The sequence below is a fragment of the Micropterus dolomieu genome, linkage group LG16 (assembly GCF_021292245.1).
Source record: "Micropterus dolomieu isolate WLL.071019.BEF.003 ecotype Adirondacks linkage group LG16, ASM2129224v1, whole genome shotgun sequence".
Lineage (NCBI taxonomy): Eukaryota > Metazoa > Chordata > Actinopteri > Centrarchiformes > Centrarchidae > Micropterus > Micropterus dolomieu.
The window spans coordinates 19,340,027-19,360,570 of NC_060165.1; the positions used below are offsets into that span (position 1 = coordinate 19,340,027).

The 20,544-nt window shown below is 40.1% G+C and overlaps 2 protein-coding genes across 3 annotated transcripts in view; one reads left to right on the forward strand and one right to left on the reverse strand.

The window, feature by feature from the left end:
* Positions 1 to 4,636, reverse strand: part of LOC123984949 (cryptochrome-1-like) — a 14,510-nt gene extending 9,874 nt beyond the window's left edge. For both annotated transcript variants that reach the window (XM_046072226.1, XM_046072225.1), the window contains exon 1: positions 3,683 to 4,636. In XM_046072226.1, the coding sequence (XP_045928182.1) occupies positions 3,683 to 3,840 (158 nt within the window). In that variant the 5' untranslated portion in view covers positions 3,841 to 4,636. The remainder of the gene's footprint in view (positions 1 to 3,682) is intronic.
* Positions 4,637 to 8,011: 3,375 nt separating this feature from the next.
* Positions 8,012 to 20,544, forward strand: part of LOC123985176 (ankyrin repeat and BTB/POZ domain-containing protein BTBD11-A-like) — a 148,299-nt gene continuing 135,766 nt past the window's right edge. Inside the window, exon 1 of the mRNA XM_046072595.1 lies at positions 8,012 to 9,102. Within this exon, the coding sequence (XP_045928551.1) occupies positions 8,238 to 9,102 (865 nt within the window). The 5' untranslated portion in view covers positions 8,012 to 8,237. The remainder of the gene's footprint in view (positions 9,103 to 20,544) is intronic.

Genomic DNA, 20,544 nt, shown 5'->3' on the forward strand with positions numbered 1-20,544 from the left:
AAACCAAACATACTGACCCAACAGAAACATTTTCTTACTTTTATTATATGATCTGCACTGTGCTTCTGTTTTTATCTTTCCAAAAATAAGAAGTACTGACGGTAAACATTATTGTGCGCACACACAAACACACCCCCACAGGTCCGTCGAGTCAGAGCGGCAGTAATATGGTGTTTCCCGTGCTGTTGCTATAGGTACTAAAGTTAGTAGGTGGAAGCTTCCTGCATCATCGTATGAAAGCCAGGTGGGTGCTGTGAAAACTTTTCACTGATGGTGAAGCCAAAACGCCTAACTCTCACTCTGCTATTCATTACCAGATTGTAAACATTACAGTTAATAAATTATATGACATTTTTGTTAAGCCAGTGTTTTATGAAACAGCAATGGCCATAATTGTGCAGCTGTATATTCACTTCAGTGGTGTCTGTGACGCTTTTTAAGAGGCTGGATGGTTGTTGTTCAAAGCTTAAAACCCTCCATCATTTATTAAGAGACTCAGTCAAACAATGCTTGTTTTTACACAGCAAATGTGGAGACTGATTAATTATTATTTAAATTCAGATTATATTATTCATTTTGTAGGCCTTGGGTGTAGGTCCACATTCAAAAGCAAATCATGTGGACAAAATTATAAATAAATAGCCTGCAACTTGATTACAGACCATGTGGGTTGGGGATTTCCTTCAGACCATTAAGAATAAAAAATAATATCACAATATGATCATGTCAACATAATACAATTACACTGTTTATAAGTTGTGCTGCATTGTCAACCAGCCCTTTTCCAAAATACTTCAGCTGCAGCTGTTTCTCATTATTTTTCCATGCCGTCCTCTGAGATGTCACTCTTACGTCCCTCCTTGTTAAAAACATTCTTTCATGGTGTAACTCCACGCTAATTATATCCACATGAACGTTTTCACTTGAAGTAAAGGACTTCCATGATCACGGGACACCCTGCACAACCCTGTGGACTAGCTTAAACAGTTTCATGCATATAGTGTTAACACAGATATCAGATGGAAGCAGCTTGGTAGGGATTAGTGCTCAGTTTTTGCGCTGCTAATCAGAGATAGTTAGGGTCTCTTGCAGAAGCGGTACAGCAGAAGTAGGTCAAAAAGACAAGAAGGGTGGAAGACTAACTACTAACACAATGACCTACTTGCACCACGCGTGGAGATGCTGGGAGGTAAGGAAAGTTATTTGATTATGTAACCTGGCACTGACATGCCTCATTCACTGAGGATTACTCCCCTATATCTCAAGAAGCGGGCTGCTAACCTCTTCACAAACAATTCATATGATACACACGGAAATCTTTTCATGTTCCCAAGTCCAACTGGGGCACATTATTACTCAGCTCTGACTCTAATATGTCATGTTTGCAACAGTCAGTCATTCACTCAGTTCCCAGTTTACTTACTAATGCACAAAGATGCAATAAATCCGACTATCATGAAGGTTATGATGCTCATATTTTGTTGAAACTGTATTGCATAATACTGACAGGAGGTGTTTCTATTATTTAGTCCACCCCATTTACATCAATGAAGGTAGGTTAAATATCAGAAAGCTGTCTGTATTATGCAACTGAGTGTATGCTAATGCTGGGGCAGACATTTACAATCAATTAAACTCATTACCGGTATTTATAACAACTGTTACCTCGACTCTCAAAAGAGAGATTTTGATCCTCTAAATGTTTTTTTCTCTGTGCAATCCTACTATTTATAGATATGAAGGGTTTAATTTCATGCACATGTACGATATGTGCCTAAAAAACAAAATAAAGGGAATGAACCAGGTCATACTGAGCGATCTGCATGTGAGCTCTGCGTCACACCAGGCTGCTTTTACATAACCGTGGTAGCATAACATGGACGCTCCATAACAGTCACGCCTTTGCTGCTGCTGCTGCCCTACTCTTCCAGTGATGGGATGGGACCGCAATGCAAACCAGAGCGCACAGCAGGAGAGGAAACAAAAACATCCAGCGAGACACCCACTGCACCGTGAACCTCGGGGAGCCCTTTCATTCAGCAGCTGCATGTGTGGACTGTTAGCTGCCTGCAGGCTACGGCACACATTTGTGAGGTTGTAATGAATAAATGTGTAGATCACAGACCAAGCTGGGTAAATAAAAAGACGCAGACTGTTTGTTTTGACAGGGGAAAAGTTTCCACATAATACTGCTCAAGACTGCCTGCTGGATAGGTTATAAAGTGGAGGGTTAGAAAGGTTCTCGCTCTTATCTCTGCCACATGAGCCTTTAAAGCATCTTACACTTATTTGTGTCACCAGACTGAAACATCGTGTCCCTATCTGGCAGTCATACGAGCCCACACACACACACACACACACACACACACACACATTTGCTGACTGTCTGGAGTTCAGGAAATGTCAGTTATGTAAAATATTAGTAAGTAAAATATTAGTAATAAGATACATTGACTCTTCACCGTTGAAATGCGGGGATACAGGTCAAGTTCAGATAATGTGTGTCATTTGAGAAAAGCCACTCCTGACGTGTTCAATGCACAGTGTCATTTCATTTTCAACATTCAAACTCTCTTTCTGGGCCTCTGTCCAAGCAGTTCGGACTAAACAAACAGACAACCTTCCCTTACTTGGAAAGAACACAAAGAGATTAAAACAAAGCTTGTTGTTTCATTAATCTCAGCTCTGGCAAATGTGGAAGATTAATTAAGTCCCGAGACTACGACATTTCCCTATTTCTATCTATTTTCAAGCATATTATTCACTTAGGATATTGGAAAGATCAATCTCTGCCAAGTCTCTAACCCCTGTTGAAAAGGCAACTAATGATCTGAGTGTCATTTACACTGTCACTGCAATATATTAAGTTTTGGAACTGCTGTCATCTTATTGACACTGATATCAATAATTGTGATTGTAAAATCGTGTCTGGTGTAACATCAGTCATAATAAACTGGACAGTTTAATAATATTATCTGATTTAATGTAGAACTTGCTGTCCTTTTTTCCATAGATAAAAGTTCACTTCTAACTATTTGTTACAACAAACATAGCATACAGTGTGGCGGCCAACATCTCAAGGATACACCTGCTGTAAACAAAGATGCAAGAGTAAACTTTTGGGACAATGCTGAGCCAAATCTTTCTGTTGCATGATATCTATATTTGACATGACATATTTAAGTCACTGCAGACACATCAAACCAATGCAGTCTGTTGGTACCAATGATTAGTAATACTTCTGCATTAAAGAGTCAAGTAAAATGGACATTATCACCAAGGGGTTAGGGCTGAAACCAACAATTATTTTCATTGTCAATTAATATGTTGATTGCTTTCTTGAATAGTCGACTAATGACTTTGTCCAAAATGTCAAAGATATTCATGTTGAAATCATATGAGTCACACTTGAGAAGTTGAAAGCAGCTTGAAAAGTCACTGAAATGATGAATTGATTACCAATAGTTACACATCAGTTATCTTTCAACTGGCTAATCATGTCAGCTTTAAATCTCATGTCAGCAAAATAATAACTAAATGCAGCTTTGGATGTGAAATGTTTACTTGTACAACATGTGGGTACCAGGGGCTAAGCATCCAGATGTGCCTGCACCACAGTGAGCAGCCCTGATCTCCCAGTGCCCCTACAGTAAGTAAGATGTTCGGCGGTTGCTTCACTCACCTCCACCTGTTGATCCCAACGTTGGAAGACCCCGCGAACCAGGGGTCGAGGATGTAGACGCAGCGGACAGTATCCGCTCCCTGCAGAGATTCCTTGAGCGACGGGTTGTCGTGGAGCCGCAAGCCCTTCCTGAACCAGTGGATCGTATTAATGACCATTACTCAACTGGACGAGTCCTTTTTGTCGCCTTTTTTAATAATAACAAGTCTTTTTGTGCTCACTCCACTCCACTCGTATCCCGATTCACTGACAGTGTTTTTAAAAAAAAATGATATCCAAGAAAAATAAAAAGGCGTGTGGGAATCCAGATGTATGCAGTAAATTGCGTGTATGCTATGTTAGCATACAAATCGTTGTTTTCAGTAATGCAGTCCAACTTTGCAATTAACCTTGCTCTAAAAGAACCTTTTCCATAATGTCGAAGAATTTAGAAATCGTTGGTTGCTGAACCATTTGGGCACGAGACAGCGCGCGCGCGCTCTCCGGCAATGTGACAGCCAACAACTCGTCGGGCTTTAGGACCTGCTTCTGTGACGGGCAACAGCGTGGCTCGTTGTATAACTTGTTTTTTCTGAATAGTGAATAATACGTGTACAAATATACATGTAACCTACTAAAACACTTTGCTGGACCCGCACTCTAAAACCATTATTTAAGTATAACTGAATCTGAATAACTGGCCTGTAATTTCAGGCAATAACGACCACAAGACACGGTGGCAAGCCCGGCTGATCCCAGCCGTGAATAACGAGAAAGCTGGTTATGTAAATACAGTTTATGACTGCGATATTGTCAAATTCGTCGTCCTAGTGAAAGCTAGAGAAATACTTAGCTGTTGTAAATCCGTCTCGGTTCCGTATGACTCGTCTCTCCTACTGCTGAACATTTGTTTTGAGTGAATATATCAGAAAAATGTTCTCAACGTCTGCGAATAGCCGCTCAAGCTCGTCACCGCACCCACTGTCGTGACGCCGCCCACACGGTGACGAGCACAGCCTTGAGCTCTCCGATTGGTCCAAAACGCCAAGTGCGTTTCTCGGCGTGGTCACGTTTCTTCAGCGTGCTTTCTCTGACCTAAATAGGATGAGCTAACGTGTACGGCTGTGGTAATGCTACTGAATTGTGACCTCTTACGGTACCACCTCAGCATGTTTGTAGGCTAATTTACGAAGTTCTGCCAAATATATGTCTAAGTAATTCGGCGAGGTTAGACAGTGAACACAACTTTTTTGGGGGGGGGGGGATAAACAATAAGTTGATGATAAAAACACGAGCCGTTAAATCGTTGCATTTAGTACGTGCACATAGATGACACACTCGTGTAAAGCAATGAGGCTAAAAAGACAAAAAGTACATCTCCCTCCGCTTACATAGCTTGTTTACCTTAAAAGAACCCGGATAAGCACATGAAGACCGGCATGAGCGCGCGTCACCGTGCGTGCGTGTGTTTGTGTATATGTTAGTGAGAAAGAGAGAGAAAGTCATTGTAGTACTGGTAGTATTATTAGTCAGTCTTATAAATCAGTTGTGCAGTTTATTAAATGTAAAAACGTAACAAATAGTTTTGCATGAAGCTGCAGCGTACCTTGATTTGAAGCCAACTACAGAGTATGTTCAGGGCAACTGCACTGTGATGAAAGTGAATATTATAGCCTATATTTGCAGTTTGCCACATCTCACGCTTGAATCGAGACTAACACTTTTATTTATTATTTTCGGAATTATTCATTCAAATATTGCACTACATTAACTGCACTGTAATTGAAATCATTGTGTATACGTATTAGTCTCACTTGTTTTTTAAGTAGCCTATCTTAATGCCATTTTGTATCTCATGTAAAGCACTTACTGTTAAAAGGTGCTACACAGACAAACTTTCCTTGCCTTGTAGTTAGAGCCAAGATGTTATAAAAGTAATACAACCAACCTTACTTTACCTATCTATTTGTGAGTATGTTCTCTAAGTTGCATGAATACAGTCTAAATTACAGTTTTATACATTATTACTAATGTATAATAATTATGTAATTATTACATGTTGTAGCATGTACCACACCTCCTTATTTTCTCTATATTTGGTCTTCTTTAATGTCTAAATTAGAAATGCGTCACAGTTTTGTCTTACATAAAATGGTCTGTATTAATTACGCAAGACATAAAATGCAGCCTTGGACTGTGGAAGTAGTACCGTGTTTTGGCCACTGAGTGGAAGCATAACGTCATGCTACCAACTATTTGTAAGCACGATAATAACATCCATACATGATAATAAGCAGTTGTTATAGGATGGATGCTGTACCTTTTTCCTTTTTTTTGTCTTTTACACTTTAAGGGACAATATTTCCACAGAATAATGGTACTACGGTAATATTATTGAAATTATTATTATTATTGTATGGTATTATACCAAAACAGATACCAATATATAATAATACACTCAATAAAAGTCATAGTTTGAAGTACAGTAACCTAACTACAAACTACAAAGTACAAACCATTAAAAAAAGAAAAATGCTATATATATATATGGTAATTGGTAATTAAATCATATATATATGATTTAATTACCTAATTAAAAAACGTGACATTGTACAGGATGACTAATGAAACGTGTTTATGTGATACACTCATTCTGCTGGCAAAACACTAACAATCTATCATCTTGCTGGTAAAATCATGACCATTTTGGTGTTACCAGGCAACCAACGCTTAATACGTGAGGACAAGCTTTGGAGGACCACAGTGCATGTAGAGAAGCAGCTGACAACTGCCCACCTCCACCGCTCTCACCTTAGTTAGTCAGCAAGATGTGCTGCATTGCATCAAGAGCTCGTGGCAGACTGCTGGAGATGAACAGGGGTTAATGCTGACATCTGCTTACATAAAAAACCAAACAACTCTTTATGTATACTTTATAAAAGTTCTTTATGCAAAATGCATTATCATTTAATCTAAAATGAAATGAATCATTCATTTTCTCTATGGGGTTCATGTAGATATTCTTATCACAGGTTTCCCTCTCATCAGCTATCAGAATCTCCCTTATGTTGACAAAAATCTTCCCAAACTGGTTCTTCTTATTACAAAAATTTTATTCATATAGGCCCAATGTGGTTCTATCTCTTGGCATAAATACGTAATGATATTGTTATGGCTATTATTTGTCAGCTAAACAATGATCAGTGTCAAGATACTGGCATGATTTGTTGTACACTGTTCCCAGTCAATCACTCTGTGAGAGTGGGTGTATCATCATTTCTCAAACATTCCAAAGTAATAAGTTTTTCAGTTCTGTCATTGGGCAGTGCAATGTCATGCTAAGAAAATATGAAAGGGCCTCTGGCCTGGCAGGCAGTGTGGACAGATGGTTGGTCCAGCTCAGATGTACAAGGAGAAGCCCCAGCAGAATGGATGAATCATCATTCTACCAACTGTTCCTCTCAGCATGTCTTCAGAATTCAACTCACTCGCTTTTTGTTTTCATGGCCTGATAAAAATGTTGTGTTATGGAGAAAATCCCTCAACAACATGATGAAATGATGCAACACCTTGAAGCAGGGCTGCAGGTCTGTATTACCACCGGATGTGGAAAGAGTCTCTGATCTCGAAAAGCTTGGAGCGATGTGCTATGACCAGTAAAATATTTATATTAAGGATCTGGCATTAAAGCTCATGGTGTTCCTCAAGAAAGCTACTTTTGCTGCAGACTCACTTTCACCTCTTACTTAAAATGATCACTGACGGTGGACAGCACGCCACAAAAACCAACAGATCTTCACAGCAGAATGCAGAACTGTGTTTTCCATCTGTTTGCCATTAAGAAAAACAAAATGTTTCGCAACATATGTTCGCTCAAAAATTTTGTATTTTATCCAGATTCCAAATATAATTAGATTTAAGTCAAACAGGAGATTATTATCCTCTCACATGCATTCTCTTCGACAGTGATCATGTGTAAAATAAAAAAGGTTGGATATATTGTTTTTATGCTGCCCCTCTCTGTTGTCATGTCCACAAATTTTCCCACACTAAGAGAGCATTCACATTTCCAGCATGTGTTTTCTCAGTGGGAACCCAGCTACACGACACTGCAGTTACACGACTAAATAACAGATTGGTTGGCACAGAAACCTACGTGTCTGTCTCTTGATTCTGCAGTTATGTTTCACCAGCACCAGGTAGCCTCTGCTGAAAGGTAGCAGGTAGGTTGCTCTGTGTCAGTCAAAGCTGATGGAGAGGCGGATTGGCTCGTTTCAGGCCCTCGGGGCTCCAGGCTCCACCTCTCCATCAGACTCCAGCCTTTGCTGCGCTTGTTGCAGTGAGCGCGGAGGGTTTGTGCGCTCTCAGGTTACGCGTATGAAGTTGTGGACAAGAGGATATCGAAGACATCCAGCCACTTAGATAAGGAGGAAAGTAGAGGCTCACTTCTCTCGTTTCACTCTTTAAACTGGGAAATACAATTAAGTCCTCGTGCAGGGGCTGCGGAAAAGCAAGAAAACGACTTTGTGGCATTTAACTGAGAGACCAAGCATACCCAACAGTATGCGGTGCAGTTATGGCAGGCAAGGGTAAGACAGTCGTGAGGACGCTGGAGGATTTAACGCTTGATTCTGGTTATGGTGGAGCCGCGGACTCGGTCAGGTCGTCCAGCGTGTCGCTGTGTTGCTCCGACACGCATCAGTCCGTCTCACATGGGGCCAACTGCTGGCATCTGACGGAATCCATGCACAGCAGACAAAACAGTTTGGACACAGTCAACACCGTCCTGGCGGAGGACACGGAGATACTGGAGTGCTCGGGTCAGTGCGCCAAGCTGCCCGAGCTGGAGGACGTGCCATGGAGCCTCGGCGAGGTGGAGGGCGCATTGAGGAAAGACGAGGAGCTGATGGTGGGCAACCCGCCACCGGAGGTCTTGGCGCGGCTCTCGGCTCTCATCAGCCGCGCACTGGTCAGGGTGGCACGGGAGGCGCAGCGGCTCAGCCTGCGCTACGCAAAGTGCACCAAGTACGAGCTTCAGAGCGCCATCAAAGTGGTGCTTTCATGGACCATCTCCGTCAACTGCATCACGGCGGCTCTCAGCGCCCTGTCCCTCTACAACATGAGCACCGGGGACAAGTTCAGCCGAGGCAAGTCGGAGCGCTGCGGGCTGGTCTTCTCCGTGGGGAAGTTCTTCAGGTGGATGGTGGATAGTCGGGTGGCCCTCAGGATCCACGAACACGCTGCCATATACCTCACTGCTTGCATGGAGAGTCTGTTCAGAGAGGTGTTCAGCCGCGTCCTTCGCAGCGCGCTGGTGGAGAGGGACAACGGGATCCCCAAGTTTACGCTGGAGTCACTGGAGCAAGCCATCAACAACGACTCGGAGATCTGGGGTCTGCTGCAGCCCTACCAGCACCTAATTTGTGGCAAGAATTCAAGTGGTAAGAAACGTTAAAAAGAAAAATCTTGAGATGCCAATCAGTGATTATTTGCTGAAATATGATCTGCTGATTGGGCACTCTTTTGTCACCTTGGTGATCCATGCTTTTGGGGGTGGGGGGTTTACTCACTCATCATCCACTGTAAAATCCACCATATAAGCCAAATGATATTCAGATTCCCCCTGAAACAAGTGTCACTTAATTCAAATGGATGTCCACCTGTCCCCAGAAATATCTAGAAACCAGTGGCTGTATCTTTACACAAGGCAGAATAGTGACTCAACTCTCTTGATTAAGGAAAACTGAAACAAGCCCAAATATATAGCTACATTTCAAGTTTTATTCATTTCAGTTGAGGACAAGATGATTTTAAATCATATTTTTCGCAGTGCACAAGGTGATAATCTACTTAGTGTAGGAAAAGTAATATGACTATAAACGGTGTAATTATGCTGGGGAATAAACACTGCTTATCTAGCTGGTGTAATTGTACTCCCAAACAAAAGGACTCGACAGTTTCTTGAATATTTATTACCCTCAGCTTAAAACTCAAGGCCCACCTCTGAAGCAGGAACTGTCTTGGTTATCAAAGCCCTGCAGCTACTACAGTCAGAATAGGTATTTATGGTTGAAAAAGATCAAATAAGTGGCAACTTCTATTTCTTTGAAGCTTTTGTGTTCTCAGACTTTGAGACAATGATCTTAATGTTAATGATTGTTTATGATAGAGTGCATGTGTATGTGTATAGATGATATGAGAGTCGTGATTTTGCAGGAACAGGATTTGTGTTTATATTGTGTGCTGGGCTGGCCTTGTTGGTAACGCTATTACTGTCTCACTCCAGAAGGTGTAAGCTGTCAGTGTGGGCTGGCCCTCTCATCTAAAGCCCTGAATGAGTTGGCTGAAACTATAAAGCAGAAGGGACTTGAAATGTTATTCTTCAACTAAGAGCCAAACTGGGCTCATAATCATATTCTCCTCTTTTGCTAATTGTCGCAGCGTGATTGTTTTCTTTCAGCACTTACTAGACAACTTAATAGAGGTGAAAAACAAAGATGCTTGGTTGGACTGAGCGAGGAATTGTGCAACATGTCTTGTGGATAAGCCATTCTTCTAGAATGGCACCAGAAAAGATTGTTCCAGTAGCTGCTTGAAGAAAAATTGATCTGAAATAGCACCTATAGGTTCCCAAATTATGTGGCGTGACTTGAAATTCAATGTTATGAACCAGGTTTTCCTCACAAAACAGGTTCTTTTCTATAACGCAGACCCTTTAGCCTCTGTCATGCAACCCAAACAATACTAACTATCATTGATTGTTAAAGCTTCTCAAATGGGAATATTATGGGAGTTTTGACTGTTGGTTGTACAAAAACAAAAAAAGATTTTAACTTGAGCTTGAAAATGTCACCTTGAATAACTGGTAGATGAATCAGTAATGAAAATCATTAGTTGCGGCCCTAAAGAAATGACAGTTAAGTAACATAGAAGACGAAGGACGGCTGCAGCTAACGGTTAGATAATTTCCCCAATTCATTGAATAATCGCTTGGACAATAAAATGTAAAAAACAGTGGGAAAAAAAGAGATCCCAGTTTCCCATTGCAGAAGACATCTTTAAATGTCTTTATTTGTCTGACCAACAGCTCAAATAAACACAAACCCAGTAAAAAGAAGCACATTCTCACACGACCAGAAAATGTTTGTCATTTTTGCTTGAGAAATACTTGACACGCTGAATTGATTTTCAAAATCGTTATTTCATTTTCTGTCGGTTGACTAATTGATTTATTGATTCAGTGTCGCAGCTCCAAACTGGATGTGGGACATTTCTTCTCACCCTTTAATCCCCTCCATTCATCTTGTAATACCTCCTCATTTGACATTGATATTTGGCCGGGAAGATGCTGCACACGACTGCTTTGTCTTGAAATTGCATTTGAGAAGCAGGTACTTCTCTGCAGACAGGATGCAGAGCCAAGCATGCATCCCCCTCCACTCCTACCCGTGGAACGCATCATTTCCTGATGGTGCAGAGGAGGCTACAATTTGCACGCTCACAGCACAGCATGATGTCATGCCATGGCAGGCATGGCAAAATGTGAGGCAAAAATGTGAGCATATCAAACATTTTAAGAAGGTTTATGTTGTCTGTTTGGTTTTATGACAGCCCTAATCACACTTAAAGAACAATAACTCATTAAAATGTCACATTTCAAATAGAATTGTCAGACCTGCGGCTAAATAATTAACCATCCTTAATCGCATATTAATTAAACTTTCACTCATACAAATGAAATTTCTCATTTTCTCTATTAAGTTTTGAGCCTTTTGCAAACAAAGCTGATAGAAATGAGACTATGTTTAGTCAGGGTAGCCTTTCCGGTGAGAAACATGGTCTCTTGTTTAAAAATTTCACCTGGGGAACAAAAGCAGTGACTAAATCCATGTTGTTTTGCACTCCCACTGACCATACGTGACAGCCTGATTAATGAGCAGAGCTAAATGGAGGCTTTTCTTCACTTCTTTTTTTCCCAGTGGTACATGCTGCTGTTGAACCTTTAAAATCGTATAATTTTTAGTTGTTCAAAAAGTATATACTGTATATGAAAGCTTTTCAGAGTGTGCAGATTCAAATAGGTGTGTCTTCCTTTGTCTCACAGACAGTTCGAAAGCCAAAGACATTCAATTCACTTACTGTCACATTCTATGAGCCAGGAGGTGACGCAGTTATATGAAACAGTAAAAAGAAGCAAATTGTCACATTTGAGAGGCAACAACCAGAAAATGTTTGTATTTTTGGCTTGGAAAATACCTGAAACCATGATTTGATTTTCAAAACAGTTGGTTTCATTTTCTGCTGGTTGACTCATTGATTTATCAACTAATTTTTGTATTTTGAGACATTTCTTCTCACCCTTTAATCCCCTCATCCATCTTCAGTGGTACACGCCGATGTTGAACCTTTACATTTGGATTATTTTTAGTTGTTCTAACATTTAGCATTATAGAAAAAAGACTGGGTGTGTACTGTGTATGAAAGCTTTTCAGAGTGTGCTGTGTCAAAGAAGTGTTTCATGTCTGTTGATGTGCTTACTAAGAACCTTACAAATACTAATTCTGATACTAGTAACACCTATAATATGGTTAACTGTCCACAGGGATAGGCAGTTAAGTATGGGCAGATATGTTTCGGTCGACAAGTCCTCCTAATGAAATAACAAAATCGTTGTTTGTCATTGCCTTTATGACTCGTGAGTGTTTTTTTAATGTGGTGTCTATCTGCAGGATGGCATTGTTTATCAGTGTCCTCCAATATGACCCAAATTATTATTATGGAAACGTGTTGTCTGATTTGCCTCCTCTATGGTTAAGCTTTGGTTAGGTTTAGGCGACTAACTAAGTTAAAGGTTTTGCAGCACTAGCCTAGAACAATGCCAACTTATGCAAGTCTTCTGCAATGAATTAACCTGAACTTATTTGAACTTATGTTTCTAATTTAACTTTGACTAAAGCCAACCAAACTGTTGTTATCTTAGCCCCACCTTAACCTTAACTGTTAACATATGTGTGTGGGAAAAGGCACCACCATAGGGCCCAATACAACAATCACTGTAGTTAGGCATGTAAATCCTATGCATAAAGTACAAGTGAAATGTAAGTGATTAGTCAGTGTATCTGACTTTATAGACAGGCTTATTGATTAAAATAGAAATGTATCTGTTCCCTCAGATGCACGTGAAACAGAAAACATGGCTAATAGGCCTTAAAAAACATGCCTGCTGTGCAACTATTGTTTTCTTTGTAAGCCCGCACACTAGTGGCATCTTTGATTTACGTCATTACAAATGGACGTGCAAGTCATCAGGACACGCCACTGTCCCCATTTCCAAAAATGACATAGGTCAACTCTTCAGAAAAGCAGCAGTTTTATCATATTTGTTTCTTGGGTCAACACAACCTGGCTATCGACTATTTCTTCTGTCTCTATGGTATCCAGTGTACGCTACGTGGGGACAATTGTAGCGTGCCAAATGATAAGACGCTGATGTGTGTTGCACCTAACCATAAAAGCAACAATAACATAGAAATCAGTTTGCCTAAATTCCGGTGAAATATTGTATTTAAAATATTGAAAGTGGAAATCTCCTAACGTATAATTCTCAACAAGCATTCACCATGTATGACTCTCTCTTGTCAGTCACGTCAAACATCCTAATGACAAGTGACGTCAGAAACAAGCAGCATGGTCATCAACTTCCAAACCTGCCGGGGCGGCTTTTAAATTTGGAATCCCGCATGACTTGATTGTATCTGATTATGTCTGTCATTTGCCGTGACCTTCCCCAAGGAACTGATCCAACCTCCGCAGGACAGATGACACAACATAATGGAATTGCATAGCCTGCTATAGTCAGTCTATTAAATTAGCAGTGGGGTGTCTGCTCTCCCTCCTTCTTCACTCTCTGTCTTTCACACCATATTTTATTGTGCTTTCTGCTCGAGGGCGGGCTCGATGTTTGCATATTTATTTTCCACTGTGGTTTTTAATAAGCTCAACTCATAACCACATGATTCTGGCAAAGCCTTTTGTTGTCCATTCTGTTATTATTTTCGTCCTTCCCCTCCTTTGGGGTGGACTCGCAGATGAAATGACAGATTGCTGTCGTTCTGGTGGAGATGCGAGCACCCGGGCAGGCAAGCTGGTTGTGATAGATTTTTATGCCATGGTAATTTCATAAGACCAAAGGCTGCACCCACTCCCCTCCACCCTGCTTCATTTTCAGTGATCAGTGATTGTGAAGTTATGTGAAGTTGTTTTCAAGGCCAAGATGTATTTTATGAGCTGCATCCGTTGCTAGTTTTCCTCCATGTTAGTGACTTTTGAAAATATTGACTTTCATTTCATATGCTTCCTTGTGATTCTACTGGTAGAGATTCCAAAAACACCTATAACTCTGCTCTGGGCAAGTGGGACCAGCTCGAAATATTGTGGTTTTATTACTTAATGTCATTGAACTGTGGATCCCCTTCCATTTTCAGAAACTAGGTGAAAACACTGGGTCAGAGTGAGATAATGAGAGGAGTGTGAGAGTGGTGAATGCTTAATGTTGTGAAGGAGTAAAGTATGGGAAGAGAAACCAGGCTGGAGTGTCAGCTGGAGGAGGTGGTGGTGAGAGGGCATTGGCGCAGGTCCCTCAGAGATATAATTATGCAGCTCTCTTTAATTAACACTTGTGCTTATCTGGTAGTCATTAAGATTAGGAATTAGCAATGGGAAACACCAGGGAGCTGGAGAGAAGAAAGATGATAATTCTTCTCATTCATTTTTATTACCCGTTTTGCAGGTCCACGTCGGCATGTTTGATCTGATCGGTCTGTGTGGCTGAGATAAAATGGCTTTCTAGACAATCAGACCTGTGGACTTTCTTTGCCATGGTTCCTTACTGAACAAAGAAACTTGTTACGTCACTTGTTACTATGTTGAGGATCATGTAGACCCTCAACATAGATGCCTGCATGATCCATACAGTCCATGGACTGATCTGGAAATGGCATTTACCGTATTGGCTGACATACAGTACATTTGGCTGTTGTCAAAAAAAACAGAAATTATGCATTATATCCAGACTGATATTGTTTGGAAGAATGAAAATATTTTTTGGCCAACAAATATTGACAAGAATACATTATAGACACAAAATACAAAAAGTAATTAATATACAGATATCCACTAATGACCTATGCTAATGACCAGTCGGCTAGCTAGCTTGCTAGCATAAAAGAATAACCATCAGAAAACGGTATTTGACCCAACATCTACTCAGAAGGAAGACAAGATGTTGAGGCAACTAATGAAATAGGTGCGAAACAAGAGCAACGTGTGAGGAAAACCAGCCAAGCTAACACCTTAGTGGCTAATGTTAGCACTCATGGTTCAACACCTGGTACCTTCAGCGAGCTATTTTAATGGAGATTAAAGTGGAAAAAACGTTTTTCTTAACCACTAACATTGTTCATGTCTGCTGTGCTGTAATGAACAGCTCCAGTTTGTGTCTCTCATGTATTGTGTTAGCAATATGTTGTTTGTTTGCTGTATCAGTTTTTCTAAAAGATAAATCCCAGATTTTCCAAAATCCTCAAAGACTTGTGACCGTTTGGATCAAAAATATAATTTCAGCTGCACAGTAATAAGTAATAAGAAAATGTAACCAATTCCCCCAAACTGTGATTGTTTCCTGTGTGTTTGCTAATTTTGAACTATAGATTAAGAAGATGCCAGTAGAGACATATTGCTAATTCATTTTCTAGAGCATTAGAAAAAAAGTAGCATGTTATGGTAAATAACATTAAAATGGATTATACAACATTTTAAGTTCTGTGCTGTACAAATCTATAGAGGTGATATATCATTTCTGGCTAACATCTCTGTTGCACAGTCAAACTGGGCATTTACATTACTGTTGTGTTATCAATACAACAGCCACAATGGCTGTTGTGTTGGATAGCTGGCATAACATTGGGTATACACAGGCTGCATTTTCTTTTTTTGTGTTGGTTCTCTGGTAGCAATGTAAGAAAGTACCAGGGTGTCACATATGTGCAGTATTTTCATCTCTCTCTTCTTTTTTTTTTTTTACCATTTCCATTCCTTTTTATTTTTCACACTCTGATCATGGCCTTTTGAAAGACGTTCTGGCGCTGTTATCTATCAGCTCCATCTGTTGACCCTTGACTCCATGCTATTGGTGTGAAGTCAAGTCTATACAACAGGTGGCTGTTTGGTATTGGAGTTGTGCCGTGTGTGATGGGTTCAGACTACACTCACACCTCATTGAGTGAGGAAGGAAGCAGTGGAAACAATGCTACGCGCCTAATTGTACAGTCCAAGATTAGAAAATACACAACTGATGCCACAGTGAGATTAGATGACACACATCCTAAAAGTCTGGAGATTCACCCGACTCCTTTGATGTCGACACAATTTGTGCGACAGCGGCTGTCAGAACATACTGTGTTATTTGATGTTATCTGTCACCAGTACACAAACTCAATTCAACAGTTATATCCTTTAGGGACTCATAAAGCAAGACCAGTTATGATGCTATGTCTGCTTTAATTTCAATTTAAATAATTGGGGGGGTTTTTTGCACTAAATTTCTTAAAAAAGGAGTTTTGCATCTGTTAAGAGAGCCACACTAATGCCAGAGGATGATGTTAACAGTCTCACAAGATGCCTCAAAGGGTCAGTTCACCCAAATTACAAAAAAAATATTTTCTTACCCCAGATGGTGCTTGGCCATGCAGAAAGTTGATTTCAGATCACAGAAGGCATTTTTTCCCCTGCTTCTGCTGCACATCAAGTGTTGAAGAAGTAAAGTAATCAGGGTTGAACTTATTACTAACTTTTAGATTATTTGGTTGTTGCTTTTCATCCCTGCTGTGTTGCAGTACCGGTCATCAGTGGAGTAGGAGGCTAATCTATCTATGTTTGAATGTTCCATTGAAAGCTGTTCACAGGTCTTTGGATTATCCAGAGTCACAGGACAATTTTTTAAAATGCCATTTATAAATGCCTTTAACATCACAACTTCACCCACATTGAGGTAGGGTCATCATAAACCTCGACACACAAAACCTAAACTCTGCGTCTAGATGGAAGTAGACCAAAGTCCTAAGTCATACGGCTCTAAAACACTTCCAGTTCAGCACATGAGAAAACAAAGTGATTTTAAATCAAGTGAGATATATTCTGCTGCTTACGTGTTGTATCACATAATCTGCAATGCAGTTTGCATTTGCGGTGAAAACCACATTGTACCTTGTCAGCTATACTGTATGTTTTGTTGGGTGACTCTATTTTTCCGACCATCACACCATACACTCTTGGGGCCTGTGGTTGTTCTGTGAACGCTTTGATCACACCTTAAGCACAAACACTTTTTTAAGCTCTGTAGCTCACGAGACACTTCTTTGCATTTCAGAAAAAAAACCTATGATCTTTATTGCACCAGATAAAAACAGATTTTTAGAAATCATCATCTAATGTCAAGACCTCTGAGACAACACTACCATGACTTTGAATTTGAAACTCAGATGATATGAGTCAAATTATTTACCGGTTGTGAAATGTTTGGTTTACTGAAATACTGATTCTCATACTCCTTCTTGGACAGGGAATGAGGATGTAGGTCTAAAAAAGTCACATCCTCTGACACTCATTTATTGAGTCAGAGATTGTTTTTGTATTGTAGGGACTTTTCATGATTGCCTTTTTTCCTCTCTTGGTTTGGTTTGGCGAGTACACAGGCGGTGTCACTTCAAACTGTTAGTGTTGCTCTGTGGTTATATTTCTCAAAGAGGGTAAATTCTAGGTAAAATCAAGATACATTTACCATTACGAACGCTTCATGTGGGCACAAGAAAAATAAAACGGACTACTGACTGATTGCCCTCTTGAGTTTAATGTTTCATTAAATAAACAGAAAACAAATATGCAATGTTGAATGCAATCATATCACTTCAACAATAAATTGAAGTGATTTGGTTTGGTTACTCATTACTATACGGCCCTTGTGCTATCAAATTATGCAGCAGGGTAGATAACTTACATTGTTCCAGCGCTGTGTGGGTTGTTTTTAAAAGCAGCAGGCATCAATCAGAACTCCTCCCTATGCTTATTATTCTCCCACTGCTATTATTTCACGCATTACTACAGACTCCTGGTGTTTAAGTTGTTTATGTGACGAAAAATACATTTCAATCAGAAACAAGCTACATCCAATTTATGAATGCATATTCTTCTCACTATATATGTGGTTGTTGACACCTGCCTCTCTGCTGACTGTACTTCAAAATGAATGAAAGTGACAGATGCTTATCTCTCCACTGACTTCTTTCCTCCAGACTATTTTTCAGCTTATCCCTCCTCTCACTTCCCTTCCAAGTCAAACTGAAATTTGACAGTTCCTGTGTGTACATTTTTGTGTGAGGAAATAAACACTAGAATGAAAGTGTGGCTTTTGTGCATATTTTTCAGTTTTTCAGCTTCAGGCCTGTGGGAAGGTGTTTCCTTCTGGGGGCCCTCGTGAAGATACAAGCTGTCAAAATCTTCATAACCTCGTATAGCCTACGAACATTAATTAAAAAACATATTTTCCCCTAATCACTTGTTCCCTTGTTTTACTTAGGCTAACCAGCTGAATAGTTAGTCTAACTTGCTAACGTTTGCACTGATTCCCACTACCCGCTGTTCTATATTATCCAAAAGAGGTTCAATGAGGGTTCATCAGTTTTTTCACTTTCAACAAACCGGCATAGCGTTAGTTAGCGATTTAAGCCGCTGTTCACAACATTCAACTTTTGGAATTCCCATTGGGAAAGTGGAAACTCCAAGGCAAAGTCCTTAGCCATCTTGGCAATGCCTCCGGGCAGCTATTTCAGACTAACAAGACCAGGCTCCTATCTGAATTAATGGGGAGAGAGCCAGTTTTACTGGTCACTGCCCTAAAATAAGGTTTAAAAAGCATTTTTCCCGACCGGTTATACTTCTACTACACGTATCATTACTACCATGCGTGCGCAGTAGCTATCCCCATAGAGTTATATTGAGGATGTGATTGAGTGGCGTGTCTCCTCTATAAAACGTCTCTGTCGGAGGCTATAGGCCTAGTGTATGAAAAAAAAAAAAAAACTAGCTAACTGGTTAGCCTTGGTTGCTAATGTGAGCTCTTTTTCCTCTAGATGTTATGTTAAATTCATGTTATTTCAACACCTGCTGAGCAATCTCTGCTCTGGACATTCACACTGTTGTGTTCGCCAAGCATTATACAAAGAAGGGAGACTAGCTAACCAGGCTAATGACCAGACTGTAAAAACTCAAAGCAACAGGTAGCCCTATAACTCTGTATCTTACACATTGATTCAAATCACAACACGGAGTAAGTAATGTATGGATGTGATACTAATAGATGGAGTAACTACGGAGTGCTCAAATCGCAGATAGGACTAACAACAAAAAGCGGCTAACAACATTGGTCTATCAGCTGATTAACTGGCTAAAGTGATATTATGAACGATTTTACTGTTCCGACATTGGCAGTCAGAACCAAAAACTCAAGCCCCTGGAGAAAGCTAATCTAACTAATGTCACTGCATAAAATAAGTTGAATATTTGCCTTTTGGTAATTACGGTACTGGTTCTTAACAAAAATTAATTTTAATTTCAGTAGACCCTTTTCTGTATACACATTCCAGCACCTATTTTTCTTCTGAACATTAGGGGTAAGACGAAGCATAGCAGCCACACTCTCCTTGCCCTCCCTCTCCAGCCTCTATCTTCCCCTGCTGTCCTTTCATTCTACAAACTGACACTCATTCTTCTCCCCAGCAGACCTTGTTTCCTGTAAATTTCCTGAGAACTTCCTACAGAAACAGGAAAAATTTTATGACTCTCTCTTTTACCCTGTGTTCAAAGTCTTTCATGTTTTTGCTTGTGGTGGCTCAGGGTGTCTTCGCTCAACCTCAGCTTGTTTGTGTTGACGCCTTCCTGTATGGCTGGGTCACATTTTTGTTCAATGTGAACACTGACAGTTAGCTAATGTCTGCCAGCAGCCTCAGTAAGCACAGATTACTACAAACTATAACATGATTACTTGGCTTTCACTAGCCTGTCCCTCATGTTCTAGCAGGAATGCTTAAAGGCTTTGCTAGAATCAGCAAGAAAGGTTCTTATTTAGACTGGATCCAGTGCAGAGAAGAACTGCACTTTTCCTTTGACATGTTTCATTTTAATTCTCACATTGACATCTGACAGAAAACCAATCCAACCAAAGGGCAATAACCCTTTTTTAAAAATCTAATTTAAGTGTTGAGGAGCTGCAATAACTTGGTTTTAAGGGATCAAAAAGAGATTAGGAGTTAAATGTTAGCATTTCTACCAGTTTGATTTCATATTTCAGGTGATTTCATAATAATAATAAAAAAACAGCTCACATATGTTGTCTTTAAGCTGATGGCCAGTGTTGGTGGATCTCCTTCACACAGTTTCATCCTTAGGCTTACTAGGAACATTTGCCTGAACTGAATTGTGTAATGCTTGTGTAATACTTGCACTCTAAATAGAGTGTACAGTGAGTCTCTTCTTCAAGCTGACAGAATGAACGCAGTGATTCCAGCTGTTTGAATAAATGGGATTGTACACCGTTGCAATTTAAGTATTATTTTTTTTACTGTTTACCGATCTCTTTGAAATCAACTTAAGTACCTGTTGGTTGAACTCAGTCAAATGTCCAGGAAATCCCTGTAGCCTGAAATGTCGCATTCAAGAGCAACTGTGCGGTATTATGATGTCACTTGTGGAATCAGTAAAACAGGTCTACACAGGAACAAACAAGTCTACAGGCTGTCAATGGGAAACTGAAATTTGGACACCAGTGTATA